This window comes from Salvelinus alpinus, chromosome 14, assembly GCF_045679555.1.
Source record: "Salvelinus alpinus chromosome 14, SLU_Salpinus.1, whole genome shotgun sequence".
In the NCBI taxonomy this organism is placed as follows: Eukaryota; Metazoa; Chordata; class Actinopteri; order Salmoniformes; family Salmonidae; genus Salvelinus; species Salvelinus alpinus.
Window position 1 is genome coordinate 48028883 of NC_092099.1, and position 21727 is coordinate 48050609.

The 21727-nt window shown below is 43.5% G+C and overlaps 1 protein-coding gene across 1 annotated transcript in view; it reads right to left on the bottom strand.

Moving 5' to 3' along the window:
• Positions 1-1503: 1503 nt before the first annotated feature.
• The window catches only part of LOC139539006 (aryl hydrocarbon receptor-like), a 113558-nt gene continuing 93334 nt past the window's right edge, over positions 1504-21727 (bottom strand). The window contains exons 6-11 of the mRNA XM_071341654.1: positions 20046-20176; positions 19569-19771; positions 19269-19378; positions 12256-12397; positions 8353-10447; positions 1504-5894 (exon numbers count right to left, since the gene is read on the bottom strand). Of these exons, the coding sequence (XP_071197755.1) occupies positions 5820-5894; positions 8353-10447; positions 12256-12397; positions 19269-19378; positions 19569-19771; positions 20046-20176 (2756 nt within the window). The 3' untranslated portion in view covers positions 1504-5819. The remainder of the gene's footprint in view (positions 5895-8352; positions 10448-12255; positions 12398-19268; positions 19379-19568; positions 19772-20045; positions 20177-21727) is intronic.

Consider the following 21727-nt stretch of genomic DNA (forward strand, 5'->3'; position numbering starts at 1 on the left):
AGTATTATGGAATGTTGTTTAGTCACTAACCTGGGGGTAGGAGTATTATGGAATGTTGTTTAGTTACTAACCTGGGGGTAGGAGTATTATGGAGATAGCCAGAAGCGTAACCATGGTGTATGGACCATCACAATATTGTGACTGCTCTTCCTCCCCCTTCTTGTCGCAGGAAGGCAATAAGATCATCAGGAACCCCAGCAACCCGATCCATGGCCTGTTCTCCCCGCCTCCATCACTCAGACGGGGGCAGTATAGGAGCATCATGGCAAAAACTGTCAGACCAATAGCTTCTTCCCCCAGACCATCAGGCTGCTGAATAGCCACCACTAGTCAGCAATCTGTTCCCCGTCTCCCTCCGGCTCCCCAAACTACCTGACGCTGCTCCCCATATGGACATTTTACTCCCGTCCCCCTCAGCGGACATTTACCCTGCTCCCACCCCCCAATGAACATTTATCATTGTTACAGTTGTAAATATGTATATATTATTGTATTATTGTCCCATTCACTTCTCTTGACCTGCACAGGTGGAGCTCGGAGCGTAAGAATTTCACTGTACCCTGCAATTACATCTGTGACTCTGTGCATGTGACTAATAAACTCTAAACTAAAAGTCCTTCCCACTCCACCCACATGGCCTTTGTTCCCCTCTGGCGGCCCGCTGATCACAACGCATCATGGTGAGTACTGTGGGCCGACACGAGGCTCCTCAGTCTGGGTCACTATTAAAGCTGAAACGACAACGACAAAAGAAGCCTCGTCAGCGAAACCAAATGTATCTTTTGTCTTTTGAAAAGCCCCGACCAAGCCAAGGGCTGTAGAGGCTACTGGGCACAGAAAGATGCAACAAACACACAACAGAAAGCAGCATGCTCAAATACTGCAGTCAGTTTTCCCTCTGTCGGTGACATCTAGTAAAAACTCTTATTTTACCAAAATAATTAAAGAGGACTAGAGCCGTCCTTCTCAAATAAGAAGGGGTTTACTCAGCCTTACCATGTCTGGTTTTAGGCGGGGATATGACGGGGGAAAAAGCAGCCCTGGCCAACTCTGAAATCCCAAATAGCAGTATGAGTATGGAGGGAAGAGGACAGTGAACAGGCCATGCCTTTAAAAGCCTGTCTGAATACTTCTAAAGTACTGCTGCAGTAGAGCAAGGGCCAAAGTTCAAACCATCATAAAGAGCTATTTTAGTCTGCCTCTTTCATGTGATTCATGCTTTTCATATTTGTCTCCATTGGACACAGTAGTTATCTTTCAGATGACTCACTGAATATTATAATAATACATGGGATTTATATAGCGCTTTTCATGGACCCAAAGACACCTACCATGCAAACTTGTATTCAAACTTTAAAATGTCAGACTTGATTTGGCCTAACAAAAAATGTATCAACCCCTACAAAAATCTGCATTAATTATAATCCACAATAATTAACATTTCCTGTTGCTGCAGGAATATTTTTCTGCTGTGAGTAACTGGTCAAATGAAGATCCTATATCTGTATGCCAAAAACCTTTATTAAAGACAAAACTCGCTTGAACACATTTGTCAAATAATATTAAAGTATCAATGTGATTTAAAAAATCCTTTATTTCAAAGGACCAAAATAATACATTTGAAACAAGTAGTCAAAGGCCATGGGTCAAAATGTATCTCATAACAACTACATCTGTTCCTGTTAGCATGTTAAAATAAATTCTAAGTAAGTACATTAAAGATTCAAAATAAAGTTCTCAGTATGTTAAATGAGTTGAGTTTCAGTAGTATGGCACCAATTTGGAATATCAGAAGAGTCCAACGTTTTTTTGTGACAGAGAGTACATGTACAGTGTATTCGGAAAGTTTTCAGACCCCATGACTTTTCCCACACTTTTCCCACATACTGTACAGCCTTATTCTAAAATGGATTAAAATGTTATTTTTCCTCATCAATCTACACACAATACCTCATAATGACACAGTAAAAACCTTTACAGTAATCACCTTTACACACAGTACCAGTCAAAAGTTTGGACGCACCTAATCATTCCAGGGTTTTTCTTTATGTTTACTATTTTCTACCTTGTAGAATAATAGTGAAGACATCAAAACTATGAAATAACACATATGGAATCATGTAGTAACCAAAAAAAGTATTGAACAAATCAAAATATATTTTATATTTGAGATTCTTCAAAGTAGCCACTCTTTGCCTGATGATAGATTTGCACACTCATCATCCATTTAAGAATGTGTTCTTGGGGACCTTCAATGCTGCATAAATGTGCCTCGACACAATCCTTTCTCTGAGCTCTACAGACAATTCCTTAGACCTCATGGCCTGGTTTTTGCTCTGACATGCCACAGTCAACTGTGGGACCTTATATATAGACAATTGAATTTACATCAGGTGGACTCCAATCAAGTTGTAGAAACATCTCAAGGATGACCAATGGAAACAGGATGTACCTGAGCTCAATTTCGAGTCTCATAGCAAAGGGTCTGAATACTTATGTAAATAAGGTTTGTTTTTTTTGCAAACATTTTCACTTTGTCATTATGGGGTATTATGTGTAGATTGATGAGGGGGAAAAATTATGTAATCCATTTTACAATAAGGCTGTAATTTAACAAAATGTGGAAGAAGTCAAGGGGTCTGAATACTTTCCGAATGCCCTGTACAATGCAAATGGAGTCAACACAAGAGTTTGATAAGCAGATAAGTGAAATGACGCAGGACTTATTTACAATTTTTTTTACAAAAAAGTATTTAGTCAGCCACCAATTGTGAAAGTTCTCCCACTTAAAAAGATGAGAGAGGCCTGTAATTTTCATCATAGGTACACTTCAAACAGACAGACAAAATGAGAAAAAAAAATCCAGAAAATCACATTGTAGGATTTTTTATGAATTTATTTGCAAATTATGGTGGAAAATAAATATTTGGTCACCTACAAACAAGCAAGATTTCTGGCTCTCACAGACCTGTAACTTCTTCTTTAAGAGGCTCCTCTGTCCTCCACTCGTTACCTGTATTAATGGCACCTGTTTGAACTTGTTATCAGTATAAAAGACACCTGTCCACAACCTCAAACAGTCACACTCCAAACTCCACTATGGCCAAGACCAAAGAGCTGTCAAAGGACACCAGAAACAAAATTGTAGACCTGCACCAGGCTGGGAAGACTGAATCTGCAATAGGTAAGCAGCTTGGTTTGAAGAAATCAACTGTGGGAGCAATTATTAGGAAATGGAAGACATACAAGACCACTGATAATCTCCCTCGATCTGGGGCTCCACGCAAGATCTCACCCCGTGGGGTCAAAATGATCACAAGAACGGTGAGCAAAAATCCCAGAACCACACGGGGGGACCTAGTGAATGACCTGCAGAGAGCTGGGACCAAAGTAACAAAGCCTACCATAGTAACACACTACGCCGCCAGGGACTCAAATCCTGCAGTGCCAGACGTGTCCCCCTGCTTAAGCCAGTACATGTCCAGGCCCGCCTGAAGTTTGCTAGAGAGCATATGGATGATCCAGAAGAAGATTGAGAGAATGTCAATTGGTCACATGAAACCAAAATAGAACTTTTTGGTAAAAACTCAACTCGTTGTGTTTGGAGGACAAAGAATGCTGAGTTGCATCCAAAGAACACCATACCTACTGTGAAGCATGGGGGTGGAAACATCATGCTTTGGGGCTGTTTTTCTGCAAAGGGACCATGACGACTGATCCGTGTAAAGGACAGAATGAATGGGGCCATGTATCGTGCGATTTTGAGTGAAAACTTCCTTCCATCAGCAAGGGCATTGAAGATGAAACGTGGCTGGGTCTTTCAGCATGACAATGATCCCAAACACACCGCCCGGGCAACGAAGGAGTGTCTTCGTAAGAAGCATTTCAAGGTCCTGGAGTGGCCTAGACAGTCTCCAGATCTCAACCCTATAGAAAATCTTTGGAGGGAGTTGAAAGTCCGTGTTGCCCAGCAACAGCCCTAAAACATCACTGCTCTAGAGGAGATCTGCATGGAGGAATGGGCCAAAATACCAGCAACAGTGTGTGAAAACCTTGTGAAGACTTACAGAAAACGTTTGACCTCTGTCATTGCCAACAAAGGGTATATAACAAAGTATTGAGATAAACTTTTGTTATTGACCAAATACTTATTTTCCACCATAATTTGCAAATAAATTCATAAAAAATCCTACAATGTGATTTTCTGGATTTTTTCCCCTCATTTTGTCTGTCATAGTTGAAGTGTACCTATGATGAACATTACAGGCCTCTCTCATCTTTTTAAGTGGGAGAACTTGCACAATTGGTGACTGACTAAATACTTGTTTGCCCCACTGTATATGTATTTCTCAAAACCATTGTTTACACTTTTTTTTTTTTTTTTTTAATCATATTGTTAATAGGCCACATCAATCATATTAAATATATCCAACATTTTCATAGTACAAAAATAATGGGGAAAGAAACAAGTTGATTCTGAAACCACTTGTATCACATTTCAACTTAAAACACAATAAATGACAATAATGGTAATAATAACAATAATAATGATGATAATTATTGTAACTACAAGGAAATCTCTTTTCAGCATCTCCATGATGAAATAATTATATTTAGCATTACTGCCTAATCATGTAGTATTTACATTCAACATGGTATCCTTCCAGAAGAGACCGTTATAAAACTTGTTTGGTTTTCAGATTTGTCAGTAAACTGTCATTAGATCAACATCATAAGACTGGAATAGTTGCTGGCAACGTTTCGAATCTGACAATATACAGTACTTCCCATCTCACCAAGATGGTATCTTGTAATGTATGTTAGAGGACTTGAATCACAAATGAATGAATACTGAATTCAAAGCAGCCTTCAGCTAGATGAGTCACAGTTGACCTTAGTATTGGACAAACACTCTCACAGAGGTACAAGATGTCAACGACAACAACAAGATAATAATTCAAGTGAACAAAAATATGACAATTGTACAGAAGTGTGAGGACATCAACCTGAAATATAATACCACAAAAATAGAACAAAAAAGACAACAATTGTTACAGATTTCCCAACCTCAAATATTAAAATGTAAAAGAAGGTCCATCTCTGTATCATTTTTTGGGGACCTAAATAATCCTAGTTTCCCTGACCGACTACCGTATCTGCATCACTGGGTGCTTGAAATAAAGTGCAGGATATTCCAAACCGGTTTTTCCTTCTTCAAAGCTTTACATGACTTAATCTAATATTCTGAAACAAGTCATTAATGTTACCCAATAGAGGAAACTCATGAGCACTGGACTTTGAAGGTTCCATTTGAAGGTTCCATTCCTGTGTGTCACAACAATGTGTCACAACAACTCATAAAGATGATGGTGCCATAAGCATGTATACATGCAGGGTTAGGTGGTGTCTCCATGACTACCAATGACTATGTTATACTTCCACCAGGACTAAAAATATATATTTTTTTACATAAAAAAACACAGAAACAATGCTTCTAAGACTCTTATTTTCTTCTGAGTTCTTTCAAAAACAGAATAAAACTCAACTTTATCGCTCCGACGTCATACTGTAAACAAAGGACTCAAATGATAATTATGTTATTATGAAACATCAAACCCAACCAAACAAAAGTACCAAAAATATTTAGGCCTAAGTGTTGCTTTTGTTTCCATGTTGTCAACTAGAGTAACAAGCTGGTCCAGTGGTAGGGTGGGTGGCTGGGAGCCTCCAGTCAGTTAGTGTCCCCTGGAGGTCCCCAGTCAGAGGTAAAAGCCTGAGGTCTGGGAGGCTGGAGAGTGTCAGGGCAGGGGAGCTGGCCGTTAGAGGGCACCACTCCTATTGGGCAGAACACAGCCTCCTGAGTAGGTCCCGTTTAGAATGCAGCCATTTTCCATCTGAGAAAAGAGGAAGAAGAAGACATGGAGACAATGAAGGGAACCTGTCTTTCAGCTTGTGAATGGTATGACGTTGATGTTTGACTACCAGCAGCAGATTGACACACGTGAAACACCAATGACTGTATTGTCAGCAATATTGGCAATTTAATAAAGAGCTGTTGAAAGATACATTCTCAATATCAAACATCATCAATCTAAAAAAAGATTTTAACTTAAGCTTCCCCATTTTGTGATTTGCAGTATTAATTATGGAAGTTATTTGTGAATGAATGGTGATTGTAATGATTTATCTAAACACATTGCGGCCCTGAGTAGCACCTCCTGTCCTGGTGTGAACTATGGAACCTTACTGTGTCTACAGAAACCCGTTGTCTTAAATCTGCAATTAAGTGCTTGTCAGTTCCCTTTAAATAGTGGCCATTAATTAAATGCTACAGTCTTAGAAAAAAATGGTTCCAAAAGGGTTCCTCAGCTGTCCCCATAGGACCACTCTTTTTGGTTCCAGGTAGAACCCTGTTGAGTTCCATGTAGAACCCTCTGTGGAAAGGGTTCAACATGGAACCCAAAAAGGTTATACCTGGAACCAAAAAGGTTCTACCTGGAACCAAAAAGGGTTCTACCTGGAACCAAAAAGGGTTCTACCTGGAACCAAAAAGGGTTCTACCTGGAACCAAAAATGGTTCTTCAAAGGGTTATCCATATGGGGGGACAGCCGAAGAACCCTTTAAAGGTTCTAGATAGCAACTTTTTTTCTAAAAGTGTACTGACCCTGAACAAGTGCCACAAAAGGGGTGCAAAAATAACAGTATACAAACTTTATTGTTGAATAATCATGAGGAGGGGAGGAATAATGATGCTACTGTTGACAGGAGGAGGAGTGAAAGTAGGAATCTGTCAAGGAACAGTTAGCACCAGATGTCAGTGTTGAAGTTAGAGGGCTTCTACTGTGTGTTGTGTCTTACTGTATGAGTGGCCATTTACGTAAACTCCATTATGTTCACTGAAGACACTGTCCAGCTTGCAAGGCCTCTGAGGCCCTCTGTTAGGGACCATTGTCCCAGCTTTGTTGTATCCGCCACTGTTCCTCAATCAATATGAAGATTTTGGGAAGAGGTGTACATATGTAGAATCTTAATTTGATCACCCTGTTGCAAGATAACAGGACATTTAAAATGTTTAGTGTATTTGAGGTTTAAAAGGACCTCTGATTGTCCCTTACACAAAATGTATCAACCCCTTCAAAAATGTCTATTAATTATAATCCACATAAGAATGTACAATTCCTGCTGTAGCAAACTGGCTCAAATTAAGATCCTACATGTATAAAAATTGATGAACCCGTGTGCAAATAATCTAGTTCTTAGGCAGTGCATATTCAACTAGCAGACCCAAACCCTAACCCTTACCTCAGCCCTAACCTTAACCCTACCATTAATCATAGCCTTACCTCAGCCCTAACCTTAACCCTACCATTAATCGTAGCCTAACCTTAACCCTACCATTAATCGTAGCCTAACCTTAACCCTAACCTTAACCCTACCATTAATCGTAGCCTAACCTTAACCCTACCATTAATCGTAAACCAGCCCTAACCTTAACCCTACCATTAATCGTAAACCAGCCCTAACCTTAACCCTACCATTAATCGTAGCCTAACCTTAACCCTAACCTTAACCCTACCATTAATCGTAGCCTAACCTTAACCCTACCATTAATCGTAGCCTTAACCCTAACCTTAACCCTACCATTAATCGTAGCCTAACCTTAACCCTTACCTTAACCTCCGCCCTAACCTAACCATAACTTAACCAATTTCTAATCCTATCCATAACGTCCACCCTAATGCCAGTGTCAGGAGCCCTCACCCAAAGGAATAGAATTAGAAGACTGAGTGTACATAACTTTAGGAACACCTTCCTAATATTGAGTTGCAGCCCCCTCTTTTGCCCTCAGAACAGCCTCAATTCCTCAGGGCATGGACTCTACAAGGTGTCGAAAGCGTTCCACAGGGATGCTGGCCCATTTTGACCTTAATGCTTTGCACAGTTGTGTTAAGTTGGCTGGACGTCCTTTGGGTGGTGGACCATTCTTGATACACACGGGAAACTGTTGAGCGTGAAAAACCCAGCAGCATTGCAGAACTTGACACAAATCAGTGTGCCTGGCACCTACTACCATACCCCCATTCAATGGCACTTAAATATTTTGTGTTGCTCATTCACCCTCTGAATGGCACACACACAATCCATGTCTTAATTGTCTCAAGGCTTAACATTCCTTATTTAACCTGTCTCCTCCCCTTCATCTACACTGATTGAAGTGGATTTAACAAGTGACATCAATAAGGGTTCATAGCTTTCACCTGGATTCACCTGTTCAGTCTGTCATGGAAAGAGCAGGTGTTCTTAATGTTTTGTATACTCAATGTATGAATATATAATCCCTGTGGTCTCACCTTACTGTGGTTGGGGTGGTGAGGGATGTCAGAGGTCACCATGCCATTGGCCTCCAGTGAAGAGTGTCCAATCACAAGGATCTGCTCTACTCTAGCAGAGGGAGGAGGGCACTGCACCTGAGCCAAGAGAGGGGGCAGCTTCTCCTGCTGCAGCTGCTGCTGCTTGTGGTTCATCCTCTGGTAGGACGAAACGGCAGCCCCGGTCCCGTAGTGCTGCCCGTTCCCCCCATATGTACATCCGTTGATGGTATAATCCATGCCGGGAACATCAGCCATAGTGTAATTCATACAAGCGTCTACGGTGGTGTGTGTGAGGAGAGGTACCTGGCCATTGTTAAGGCAGGGGTTGCTGTTCAGGGTGGTTTCCCCAGGGGGGTTGCTGTTCAGGGTGGTTTCCCCAGAAGGGTTATTGTTCAGGGTGGTTTCCCCAGGGGGGCTGCTGTTCAGGGTGGTTTCCCCAGGGTGGTTGCTGTTCAAGGTGGTTTCCCCAGGGGGGTTGCTGTTCAGTGTGGTTTCCCCAGGGGGGTTGCTGTTCAGTGTGGTTTCCCCAGAGGGGTTGCTGTTCAGGGTGGTTTCTCCAGGGGGGTTGCTGTTCAGGGTGGTTTCCCCAGGGGGGTTGCTGTTCAGGGTGGTTTCCCCAGGGGGGTTGCTGTTCAGTGTGGTTTCTCCAGGGTGGTTGCTGTTCAGGGTGGTTTCCCCAGAGGGGTTGCTGTTCAGGGTGGTTTCTCCAGGGTGCTTGCTGTTCAGGGTGGTTTCCCCAGAGGGGTTGCTGTTCAGGGTGGTTTCCCCAGGGGGGTTGCTGTTCAGGGTGGTTTCTCCAGGGGGGCAGTAGCTATAGTCCTGCCATTGCTGTTTGCCAGCTGGGCGATGCTTTGTGTGTGTGTTTGGAATGCCACATACTCCGTTGAGATTAGCGCCTGGATGTTTGGCATGGCTGTGAGGGAGCTGTCTCTGGACCCTGGCCTGCTGCTGCTGGAGGTAGTGTTGACATTGGTGGGCTTGCCGCCAGTGATGGTCGCCATCCGGCTCTGACGCCTTTCCATTTAACAAAGTCTGGGGGTTGTGACAGTCGTCAACCGGGACCCCTGTACTGGCTAGAATGTGCTGGGATGTCCATTGTCCGTTGTGTATTTGCTGACCCTGCCCCTGCAGTCCATTCACCACTGGATGGGGTAAGTGGTTGCTATGCTGGGCCCAGTCTTGGACCACCCTCCCTGGCCGCATGCTGAGGTGCTTCTGCATCTTCTGGGAGAGCTGAACTATGGGAGCCTTATGGGGAACGTACTGAGAGTACACATTGGTGGCAGAAGTGGGATTACTTTCAACAGGAGCCTTTGTTGTTTTTGGGGTGGTTTTTGGGGCATTTGTTCCTGGGATAGTGGAGGATACCCGGTCCCCGTCCTCTGCCCCGTCTGTCTTTGCCTCCAGGGAGTCGTGGATGTAGGACAGGATTTCATCATTGGTCAGCAGGTCATCCAGGGTGGGAACCTGCTCAGGGTCCATCTCCACCCGGATCATCCTCTCGTCCAGCAGCAGCAGCTCCAGGTCCTCAGCGCTCAGCCCCAGGCCCTCCAAAGCCCCAAACAGTTCCCCGTTGGAACAGTTCTCCCCATTGCCTCCATCCCCATCCCGGTCCACCCCACCCCCCAGAACCCCCGGGGACAGGGAGTCCAGAGTCGCCAGCATAGGGTCGAAGCTCCAAGCCGGCTCTGGAAGCCTCGGACCCGCCACTCCGTTGGACGACTCATTCCAGCCCTGGAGCAGGGCGGTGGGGTCGGAGTCAGAGAAGCCGACCCGGTCTCCGAACAGACTGCTGTGGAAGGACAGCTGGGGCTCCAAGGCCGGCTGGCAGACATATACAGACTCGTCCTGACTCATCAGCGCCCCCAAGAGGGAGCCCGGGTCCAGGCCATCCCTGGACACCCTGTCAATCCGTCCCTTCTTGGACTTGTCGCCGTTCTTCTCGGAGCCCTGGGTGCTGTGGTTGAAGCGTCCAATTGGATGGTTAGACTGATAGAGCAGGGCCTCTCCCGTGGCAAAGGTAAAGGGGAGGTGCATGGAACGTTTACGTAGGTGTTCGCCTCCTTCCTCCTCCCTAAAAGGATAGAAAACAAACAGCACCTGTGAGATCTCGGTCTCGAACCCACTACCCTGGCATTACAAGGACCATGTTCTACTAACTGAACTACAGAGGACCATGTTCTACTAACTGAACTATAGAGGACCATGTTCTACTAACTGAACTACAGAGGACCATGTTCTACTAACTGAACTATAGAGGACCATGTTCTACTAACTGAGCTACAGAGGACCATGTTCTACTAACTGAGCTACAGAGGACCATGTTCTACTAACTGAGCTACAGAGGACCATGTTCTACTAACTGAACTACAGAGGACCATGTTCTACTAACTGAGCTACAGAGGACCATGTTCTACTAACTGAACTACAGAGGACCATGTTCTACTAACTGAGCTACAGAGGACCATGTTCTACTAACTGAACTACAGAGGACCATGTTCTACTAACTGAACTACAGAGGACCATGTTCTACTAACTGAACTACAGAGGACCATATTCTACTAACTGAACTACAGAGGACCATGTTCTACTAACTGAACTACAGAGGACCATGTTCTACTAACTGAGCTACAGAGGACCATGTTCTACTAACTGAACTACAGAGGACCATGTTCTACTAACTGAACTACAGAGGACCATGTTCTACTAACGGAACTACAGAGGACCATGTTCTACTAACTGAACTACAGAGGACCATGTTCTACTAACTGAACTACAGAGGACCATGTTCTACTAACTGAGCTACAGAGGACCATGTTCTACTAACTGAGCTACAGAGGACCATGTTCTACTAACTGAACTACAGAGAACCATGTTCTACTAACTGAACTACAGAGGACCGTGTTCTACTAACTGAGCTACAGAGGACCATGTTCTACTAACTGAACTACAGAGAACCATGTTCTACTAACTGAACTACAGAGGACCGTGTTCTACTAACTGAGCTACAGAGGACCGTGTTCTACTAACTGAACTACAGAGGACCGTGTTCTACTAACTGAGCTACAGAGGACCATGTTCTACTAACTGAGCTACAGAGGACCATGTTCTACTAACTGAGCTACAGAGGACCATGTTCTACTAACTGAGCTACAGAGGACCATGTTCTACTAACTGAACTACAGAGGACCATGTTCTACTAACTGAACTACAGAGGACCATGTTCTACTAACTGAACTACAGAGGACCATGTTCTACTAACTGAACTACAGAGGACCATGTTCTACTAACTGAACTACAGAGGACCATGTTCTACTAACTGAGCTACAGAGGACCATGTTCTACTAACTGAGCTACAGAGGACCATGTTCTACTAACTGAACTACAGAGGACCATGTTCTACTAACTGAACTACAGAGGACCATGTTCTACTAACTGAGCTACAGAGGACCATGTTCTACTAACTGAGCTACAGAGGACCATGTTCTACTAACTGAGCTACAGAGGACCATGTTCTACTAACTGAACTACAGGGGACCATGTTCTACTAACTGAGCTACAGAGGACCATGTTCTACTAACTGAACTACAGAGGACCATGTTCTACTAACTGAGCTACAGAGGACCATGTTCTACGAACTGAGCTACAGAGGACCATGTTCTACTAACTGAACTACAGAGGACCATGTTCTACTAACTGAGCTACAGAGGACCACATAATCCTTTCCTCCATCTGTGTTGTCTGGTGTTCTATTCACATCAGAAGAACAGTGTCATAACTGTGGCCCTACGTCTATGAGGACTGAGTATTTTCTGGCCAGGTGAACTGACTAGGAAAACGACTGTTCCTAGACAGTGACAGGGCCCAGGGGAGTGCACGTACATCAGAGGCCTCTGTGTGGCGATGATGTAGTCTGGTTTGCCCTTCTTGTACACCAGCCTGGCGTTGGCCTGGACCCACTTCCAGAGGTTGTCCTTGGTGAGGAGCCTGAACACTGTCAAACCGCTCTCCCCTGTCTTCATCACTGGAACCACAGGACACAGTCGTTTAGGATGAGAGGGTACACATTCACATTCAATTCAAGCTACAGCACTCGTAGGCAGATGTGGCAACGGGTACAGTAGATTAGGAATCAGGTTCATGGTTCAACTCTGAAGATATCTAGCTATGTACCATTGCCTGTTATATTTACTCTGGACTCTGGCAAGGAGTATAAGGCAATGGTAGCTAGAAATCTCGAATCTCGAGCAAATTCCATTAGGCAGAGGGGGTAACTAGATGTACCCTGTAATATTAATTATGTGTTGGTAGCTACACTATATATACAAAAATATGTGGTCATCCCTTCTTCAAATTAGTGCATTTGGCTATTTCAGCCACACCTGTTGCTGACAGGTGTATAAAAACCGAGCACACAACCATGCAATCTCCATAGACAAACATTGGCAGTAGAATGGCCTTACTGAAGAGCTCAGTGACTTTCAACGTGGCACCGTCATAGGATGCCACCTTTCCAACAAGTCAGTTCGTCAAATATTCTGCCCTGCTAGAGCTACCCCGGTCAACTGTAAGTGCTGTTATTGTGAAGTGGAAATGTCTAGGAGCAACAACGGCTCAGCCGCGAAGCAGTAGGCCACACATCTGGCTAAAAGATTACCGTAGCTCTGTTGGAATCACTTTTATAGATACATTTGACACCTTCTGGAAACAGAAGACAGGAATGACGGAGTCCACCCAAATGGACTTATCAATGACCCAAGACCAGCTCAGTTAATTCCTACCATTGTGACAATGACTCGTCATAATGCTGCAGAAAATGTACATTATCCCAGGGGCGTTGGCAGACACAATGTAAGTAACTTAATTTATGTCCCCCTAATTGCCCTGAATACTTGTTTATCCTACAGCTATTGAAGGCATTAACCATGTGCCTATGAATCAGAGTTACACTGTTAGCACTGAGACGGTGTGCTGTAGTAGGAAGTCCCGTTTGCAGCTCACTGTGCACTATCAGCTCCAATATAAATAACATGAGCAAGTCTACTTCTGATAAGCTTCTCAGTAAAAAATTAAAAACAAATCAAGCAACCCAGAAAAGTGCTAAAAATAACCCATATTAACATATGCAGCCTAAGAAACAAGGTTCATGAAGTTAATAACTCATTTGTAACAGATGACATCCATATTCTGACTATCTCTGAAACTCACTTAGATAATACCTTTGATGATACAGTGGTAGCAATACATGGTTATAACATCTACAGAAATGCCAACGGAGGCAGTGTTGCAGTCTATATTCAGAACCACATTCCTGTAAAGCTTAGAGAGGATCTCATGTTAACTACTGTTGAAGTAATATGGCTACAAGTTCATCTGCCTCACCTAAAGCCCATTCTGGTGGGAAGCTGCTATACACCACCAAGTGCTAACAGTCAGTATCTGGATAATGTGTGAGAAATGCTTGATAATGTATGTGATATCAACAGAGAGTCATACAATAAGTTTTGTAGTGATTCTTATGTTGATGATGTAAATAATATTTGCTGCTCTGTGGTGTGTAATTAGGAGCAACCAGATCCTGCACTTGACACATTTATGAAATTGCTTATTCCAGTTACTAATAAGCACGCGCCCATTAAGAACATGACTGTAAAAAGGAATTGAAAAATGTTATGGTTGAGAGGGATGAGACAAAAGGTATGGCAAATAATAAATTGTCAAACGTACTGCAAATGAATAAATTATGTGACTAAACTAAATAAAAAGAAACTAAACTATGAAACAAAAATAAATTATATAAAGAATGATAGTTAAAAGCTTTGGAGCACCTTAAATAACATTTTGGGGAAAAAAGCCAACTCGGCTCCATCATTGATTGAATCAGGTGGCTCATTCATCACAAAACCCACTGATTTTGCCAACCACTTTAATTACTTTTTCATTGGCAAGATAACTTAGGCATGACATGCCAGCAACAAACGCTGACACTACACATCCAAGTATATCTGACCAAATTATGAAAGACAAGCATTGTACTTTTGAATTCTGTTAAGTGAGTGTGGACGAGGTGAATTTTTTGTTGTTGTCTATCAACAATGACAAGCCACCGGGGTCTGACAATCTAGATGGAAAATTACTGAGGATAATAGCAGACGATATTGCCACTCCTATTTGCCACATCTTCAATTTAAGCCTACTAGAGAGTGTGTGCCTTCAGGCCTGGAGGAAAGCTAAAGTCATTCCGCTACCAAAGAATAGTAAAGCCCCCTTTACTGGCTCAAATAGCCGACGTATCAGCCTTTTACCAACCCTTAGTAAAATTCTGGAAAACGTTGTGTTTGACCAGATACAATGCTATTTCACAGTAAACCAATTGACAACAGAATTTCAGCATGTTTTAGGGAAGGACATTCAACAAGCACAGCACTTACACAAATGGCTGATGATTGGCTGAGAGAAGTTGATGATAAAAAGATTGTGGGGGCTGTTTTGTTGGACTTCAGTGTAGCTTTTGTCACGTTCCTGACCGGTTTTCTGTTATTTTGTATGTGTTAGTCGGTCAGGGCGTGAGTTTGGGTGGGTAGTCTATGTTATGTGTTTCTATGTTGGTAAAGGGTGACCTGATATGGTTCTCAATTAGAGGCAGGTGGTTTTCATTTCCTCTGATTGAGAGCCATATTAAGGTAGGTGTTTTTACATTGATTGTTGTGGGTGGTTGTCTCCTGTGTCTGTGTTTGTCGCGCCACACGGGACTGTCTCGGTTTGTTTGTACGTTCGTTCTTTTGTGTAGTCATTTTCCTGTTCGTGAGTTCTTCGTTGTATGTAAGTTCGCATGTCCAGGTCTGTCTACGTCGTTTGTTATTTTGTTAGTTATTCAAGTATAGTTAGTTTTTGTCTTGTTCAATAAATTCATTATGTCCTATGACAACGCTGCGTTTTGGTTCAATCCATGCTCCTCCTCGTCCGAGGAGGAGGAAGATGAAGAAGATCGTTACAGCTTTTGACATTATTGATCATAATCTGCTACTGGAAAAACGTAGATGTGTTACTGCTTTACACCCTCTGCTACAATATGGATAAAGAGTTAGTGGCAAGAAAAAGTATGTGAACCCTTTGGAATTACCTGGATTTCTGCATAAATTGGTCATAAAATTTGATCTGATCTTCATCTAAGTCACAACAATAGACAAACACAGTCTGCTTAAACTAATAACACACAAACAATTATACGTTTTCATGTCTTTATTGAACACTCTGTGTAAACATTCACAGTGCAGGGTGGGAAAAGTATGTGAACCCTTGGATTTACTAACTGGTTGACTCTCCTTTAGCAGCAATAACCCTAACCAAACATTTCTGTAGTTGCATATCAGACTTTTACAACGGTCAGGAGGAATTTTGGACCATTCCTCTTTACAAAACTGTTTCAGTTCAGCAATATTCTTGGGATGTCTGGTGTGAACTGTTCGAGGTCATGCCACAGCATCCCAAATCAGGTTGAGGTCAGGACTCTGACTGGGCCACTCCAGAAGGCGTATTTTCTTCTGTTAAAGCCATTCTGTTGTTGATTTACTTCTGTGTTTTGGGTCATTGTCCTGTTGCATCACCCAACTTCTGTTGAGCTTCAATTGGCGGATAAATAGCCTTACATTCTCCTGCAAAATGTCTTGATAAACATGGGAATTCATTTTTCCGTCGATGAGAGCAAGCTGTCCAGGCCCTGAGGCAGCAAAGCAGCCCCAAACCATGATGCTCGCTCCACCATATTTTACAGTTGGGATGAGGTTTTGATGTTGGTGTGCTGTGTCTTTTTCCTCCACACATAGTGTTGTGTGTTCCTTCCAAACAACTCAACTTTAGTTCAATCTGTCCACAGAATATTTTACCAGTAGCGCTGTGGAACATCCAGGTGCTTTTTGCAAACTTCAGACGTGCAGCAATGTTTTTTTAGGACAGCAGTGGCTTCTTCCGTGGTGTCCTCCCATGAACACCATTCTTGTTTAGTGTTTTACGTATCGTAGACTCATCAACAGAGATGTTAGCATGTTAGCTGACTCCTGACTTCAATTAACTTTTGGAGAAGTCATTAGCCTAGGGGTTCACATACTTTTTCCAACCTACACTGTGAATGTTGAGTAAAGCCAGTGTGTCTATGTATGCAGATCACTCAACACGTCAGCGACTACAGCGACTGAAATGACTGCAACACTCAACACGTCAGCTACTACAGCGACTGAAATGACTGCAACACTCAACACGTCAGCTACTACAGCGACTGAAATGACTACAACACTCAACACGTCAGCTACTACAGCGACTGAAATGACTGCAACACTCAACACGTTAGCTACTACAGCGACTGAAATGACTGCAACACTCAACACGTCAGCTACTACAGTGACTGAAATGACTGCAACACTCAACACGTCAGCTACTACAGCGACTGAAATGACTGCAACACTCAACACGTCAGCTACTACAGTGACTGAAATGACTGCAACACTCAACACGTCAGCTACTACAGCGACTGAAATGACTGCAACACTCAACACGTCAGCTACTACAGTGACTGAAATGACTGCAACACTCAACACGTCAGCTACTACAGCGACTGAAATGACTGCAACACTCAACAAAGAGCTGCAGTTAGTTTCAGAATAGGTGACAACAAATAAATTAGTCCTAAATATATCCTAAGCTAAAAGCATTGTATTTGGGACAAATCATTCACTAAACCCTAAACCTCAACTACATCTCGTAACGAATAATGTGGAAATTGAGCAAGTTGAGGTGACTAAACTGCTTGGAGTAACCCTGGATTGTAAACTGTCATGGTCAAAACATGTTGATACAACAGTATTAAAAAAAATTAAAAATGTTAACCTTTATTTAACTAGGCAAGTCAGTTAAGAACATTCTTATTGACAATGATGGCCTACACCGGCCAAACTTAGACGATGCTGGGCCCATTGTGCGCCTCCCTATGGGCCTCCCAATCACGGCCGGTTGTGATACAGCCTGGATTCAAACCAGGGTGTTTGTAGTGACGCCTCCAGCACTGAGATGCAGTGCCGTAGTCCTCTGCACCATTAGGGAGCCCAAAAGTGGAGAGAAGCTAAGATGGGGAGAAGTCTGTCCATAATAAAGCACTGCTCTGCCTTCTTAACAACACTATCAACAAGGCAGGTCTTACAGGCCCTAGTTTTGTCACACCTGGACTACTGTTCATTCATGTGGTCAGGTGCCACAAAGAGGGACTTGGGAAAATTGCAGTTGGCTCAGAACAGGGCAGCACGGCTGGCCCTTAAAAGTACACGGAGAGCTAACATTAATGACATGCATGTCAATCTCTCATGGCTCAAAGTGGAAGAGAGATTGACTTCATCACTACTTGTTTTTGTAAGAAGTGGTGACAAGCTGAATGTACTGAGCTGTCTGTTTAAAATACAAGCACACAGCTCGGACACCCATGCATACCCCACAAGACATGCCACCAGAGGTCGCTTCACAGTCCCCAAGTCCAGAACAGACCATGGGAGGCGCACAGTACTACATACAGCCATGAATACATGGAACTCTCTTCCACATCAGGTAACTGATGCAAGCAGTAGAATCAGATCAAAAATAAATACAAAAAACAGGTAAAATACACCTTATGGAACAACGGAGACTGTGAAGAGACACACACAAAGGTACAGACACACACATTGTAATATTGTAGTATGATAGTATTATACATTTTGTATTGTAGATATGTAGTGGTGTAATAATTTTATATGATGTACTGTTTTATATGTAATGTAAGTGCTTTAATGTGTTTGGACCCCAGGAAGAGTAGCTGCTTTGGCAGCAGCTAATGGGGATCCTTAATCAATACAAATACACAAGCTAAGAAACGGGACAGCGGAGTGCCGAAGCACGTAAAAAATCATCTGTCATCTCGGTTGCAACACCAAACTGCCTCTGGAAGCAACGTCAGCACAAGAACTGTTCGTCGGGAGCTTCATGAAATGGGTTTCCATGGCCGAGCAGCCGCACACAAGACTAAGATCACCATGAGCAATGCTAAGAGTCAGCTAGAGTGGTGTAAAGCTCACTGCCATTGGACTCTGGAGCAGTGGAAACGCGTTCTCTGGAGTGATGAATCACGCTTCACCATCTGGCAGTCCGACGGAAGAATCTGGGTTTGGCGGATGTCAGGAGAACGCTACCTGGCCCAATGCATAGTGCCAACTGTAAAGTTTGGTGGAGGAGGAATAATGGTCTGAGGCTGTTTTCATGGTTCAGGCCCCTTAACTCTGTAGCATACAATGACATTCTAGACGATTCTGTGCTTCCAACTTTGTGGAAACAGTTTGGGGAAGGCCCTCTCCTGTTTCAGCATGATAACCCCACCGAACACCTTTGGGATGAATTGGAACGCCGACTGCGAGCCAGGCCTAAACGCCCAACAACGCCCGACCTCACAAACGCTCGTGATTGAATGGAAGCAAGTCCCTGTAGCAATGTTCCAACATCTAGTGGAAAGCCTGTGGAAGGCTGTTACAGCAGCAAAAGGGGGACCAACTCCATATTAATGCCCATGATTTTTGAATGAGATGTTCGACGAGCAGCTGTCCACATACTATTTGTTGTAGTGTATATAGATTATTGCTGCTGCTCTGCTCATGTAGTGTATCTGTGGCCTATCCTATCCTCTAGCAGCTCTGCGGCTTTGCTCAATCTGCGCCGTAATCCACTGGGATTACTTGGGAAAACTGTCCGAACTCTGTGACCACCATCTTTGACCTGGTCAGACCTGGCCTCACCAATGTTTTGAGGACAAACCAATTCAACCCAATCCAAATAAATACTCCCATGTTTTTGTATTTTTAGGTAATGGAGGTGAGGCTTACTTCGGACATGGTTCTCAGCGCAGTACAACATATCCGCCGCATGGATAAACTGATACCCAGAGCCTCGCACCCGAAGTTCAGCTTCAGTATACCCAAGCACAATTTTCCCCCTGCAAAAAGGGATGATGTCAATAAACAATTATTTCACATCATATAATAACCAGTACTACATAACAATAGCAGTATGACTGACAAACGGCAGTCTATTCAATACTATTGTAATAGTAGTCTATTTATTTGGATGATTGCAACTGTCACCACAACATTATCATAATAACGAGGAAGTCGAAGTGTGCGTACTTTGCGTCGCAGGCCATGGGGGTGAAGTCCAGCTTGTGTTTGGTTCTGAAGATCATGTTCTTGGTCCTGATCTCCAGGATGGAGGGGGGCTGGAGGGGCGTAGCGATGGCAAACAGGGCCAGCTGGGGCGGCGCCTTGACCCTGTTTTCCTGCCGCTGGTTCTGACCACGCAGGAACTTCAGCCTGCCCTGCAGACTCAGGGCCTGGCGGGGGGGACGGGGACGGGGACGGGGATGCAAACATTTTGTTTTAGACATGTATCTATTTGTCTTCGATTGTCCATGTGTTTGAATATCTGTCCAAATTCTATCCGACAACAATCTGATTTTCATCCATCAAAATTGTATTTCAACGTGTTAACACATCACCCTATGTCAATGTGTGAGCTTTCCTCTGAGTGAGCTTAAAATACTAATAGACAAACACTATTGGGAGGTTGTAGGCATTCGGTCGGGGTGAGGTGTCAATAACACCTACCAGGAAGCCAGAGGAGTTGTCCAGGAGGCAGCGGAAGCGACACACAAAGTTCCTCTCCAGGAAGGAGGAGTTCTCTGGTGGGAGCTGCTCAGGGTTATAGGTCACAGTGGTGCTACTCTCCGGCTCCACATCTATGGATCAGAAGATATGACATGTTCAGACCAGGCTTTACCATCAATATCATCTAACCACCTATTGCACTATATTTGGAAACGATCCTCAAGATTACAGTATACAGTTCAGTCACACTGTAGAACCAGAACAAAATGTGTGCAACTTCTCTAAGGTGGTCATACAAACGGGTAATCAGTGATCACCTGATTATGTAATCTCATGAAATAATTATTATTTTTATGATCGTACAGGAATTCATCAACACAAAAAGCTAACAAATGAATAACAACATTGTTGACTGTGTGTTGACATGAATGTTTGGGTTTGAAAGAAAAGCTGACGTGAGGTGTCTGGCTTGGGTGTCTGCTGAGAGATGTGTCATGACACTTTAAACAAAGCCTTATTCAATATCCCTCAGCAGTGTGTGTTCTGTTTTGACCCGACTGTGTGTCCTGTCCTCAATGGCCGTGGTCTCCTAGCTCTGTTGAAAATACACTTGTGTAATTAGCCCCAGAGGCTAATGTAGTCTTAGCACGACATGTGACGGCTTCCTCTCTAGCAGGGGAAGAACAAATGTGCAACACCACCCACTAGTGGAGAGGTAAGTCAGTGCAGAGGCCTGAGCCTCTTTCTTGAATGTTTATGAGCATTTATTAAGTATAGATGTTAATATAATGCATAATAATGAGTTATTATATACTTATGTAATGCATTACGCATACTTCATAAGGTATTATAACTGCATTTGTAATGCATTATGCAGAGGGTATTCGTAGGAAATGCTATCGAAAGTTCTGCATTCATTTCTATGATTGAATCTCTTTTAATGTTTTTTCATTGACGGAGGTGGTGTTTCAGGGTCTAACACGGAGGTGGTGTTTCAGGGTCTAACACAGAGGTGGTGTTTCAGGGTCTAACACAGAGGTGGTGTTTCAGGGTCTAACACAGAGGTGGTGTTTCAGGGTCTAACACAGAGGTGGTGTTTCAGGGTCTAACACAGAGTTGGTGTTTCAGGGTCTAACGAGGAGGGGTGTTTCAGGGTCTAACACAGAGGTGGTGTTTCAGGGTCTAACACAGAGGTGGTGTTTCAGGGTCTAACACAGAGGTGGTGTTTCAGGGTCTAACACAGAGGTGGTGTTTCAGGGTCTAACACAGAGGTGGTGTTTCAGGGTCTAACACAGAGGTGGTGTTTCAGGGTCTAACAAAGAGGTGGTGTTTCAGGGTCTAACAAAGAGGTGGTGTTTCAAGGTCTAACGAGGGGTGTTTCAGGGTCTAACACAGAGGTGGTGTTTCAGGGTCTAACACAGAGGTGGTGTTTCAGGGTCTAACACGGAGGTGGTGTTTCAGGGTCTAACACGGAGGTGGTGTTTCAGGGTCTAACACAGAGGTGGTGTTTCAGGGTCTAACACGGAGGTGGTGTTTCAGGGTCTAACACGGAGGTGGTGTTTCAGGGTCTAACACAGAGGTGGTGTTTCAGGGTCTAACACAGAGGTGGTGTTTCAGGGTCTAACACAGAGGTGGTGTTTCAGGGTCTAACACAGAGGTGGTGTTTCAGGGTCTAACACAGA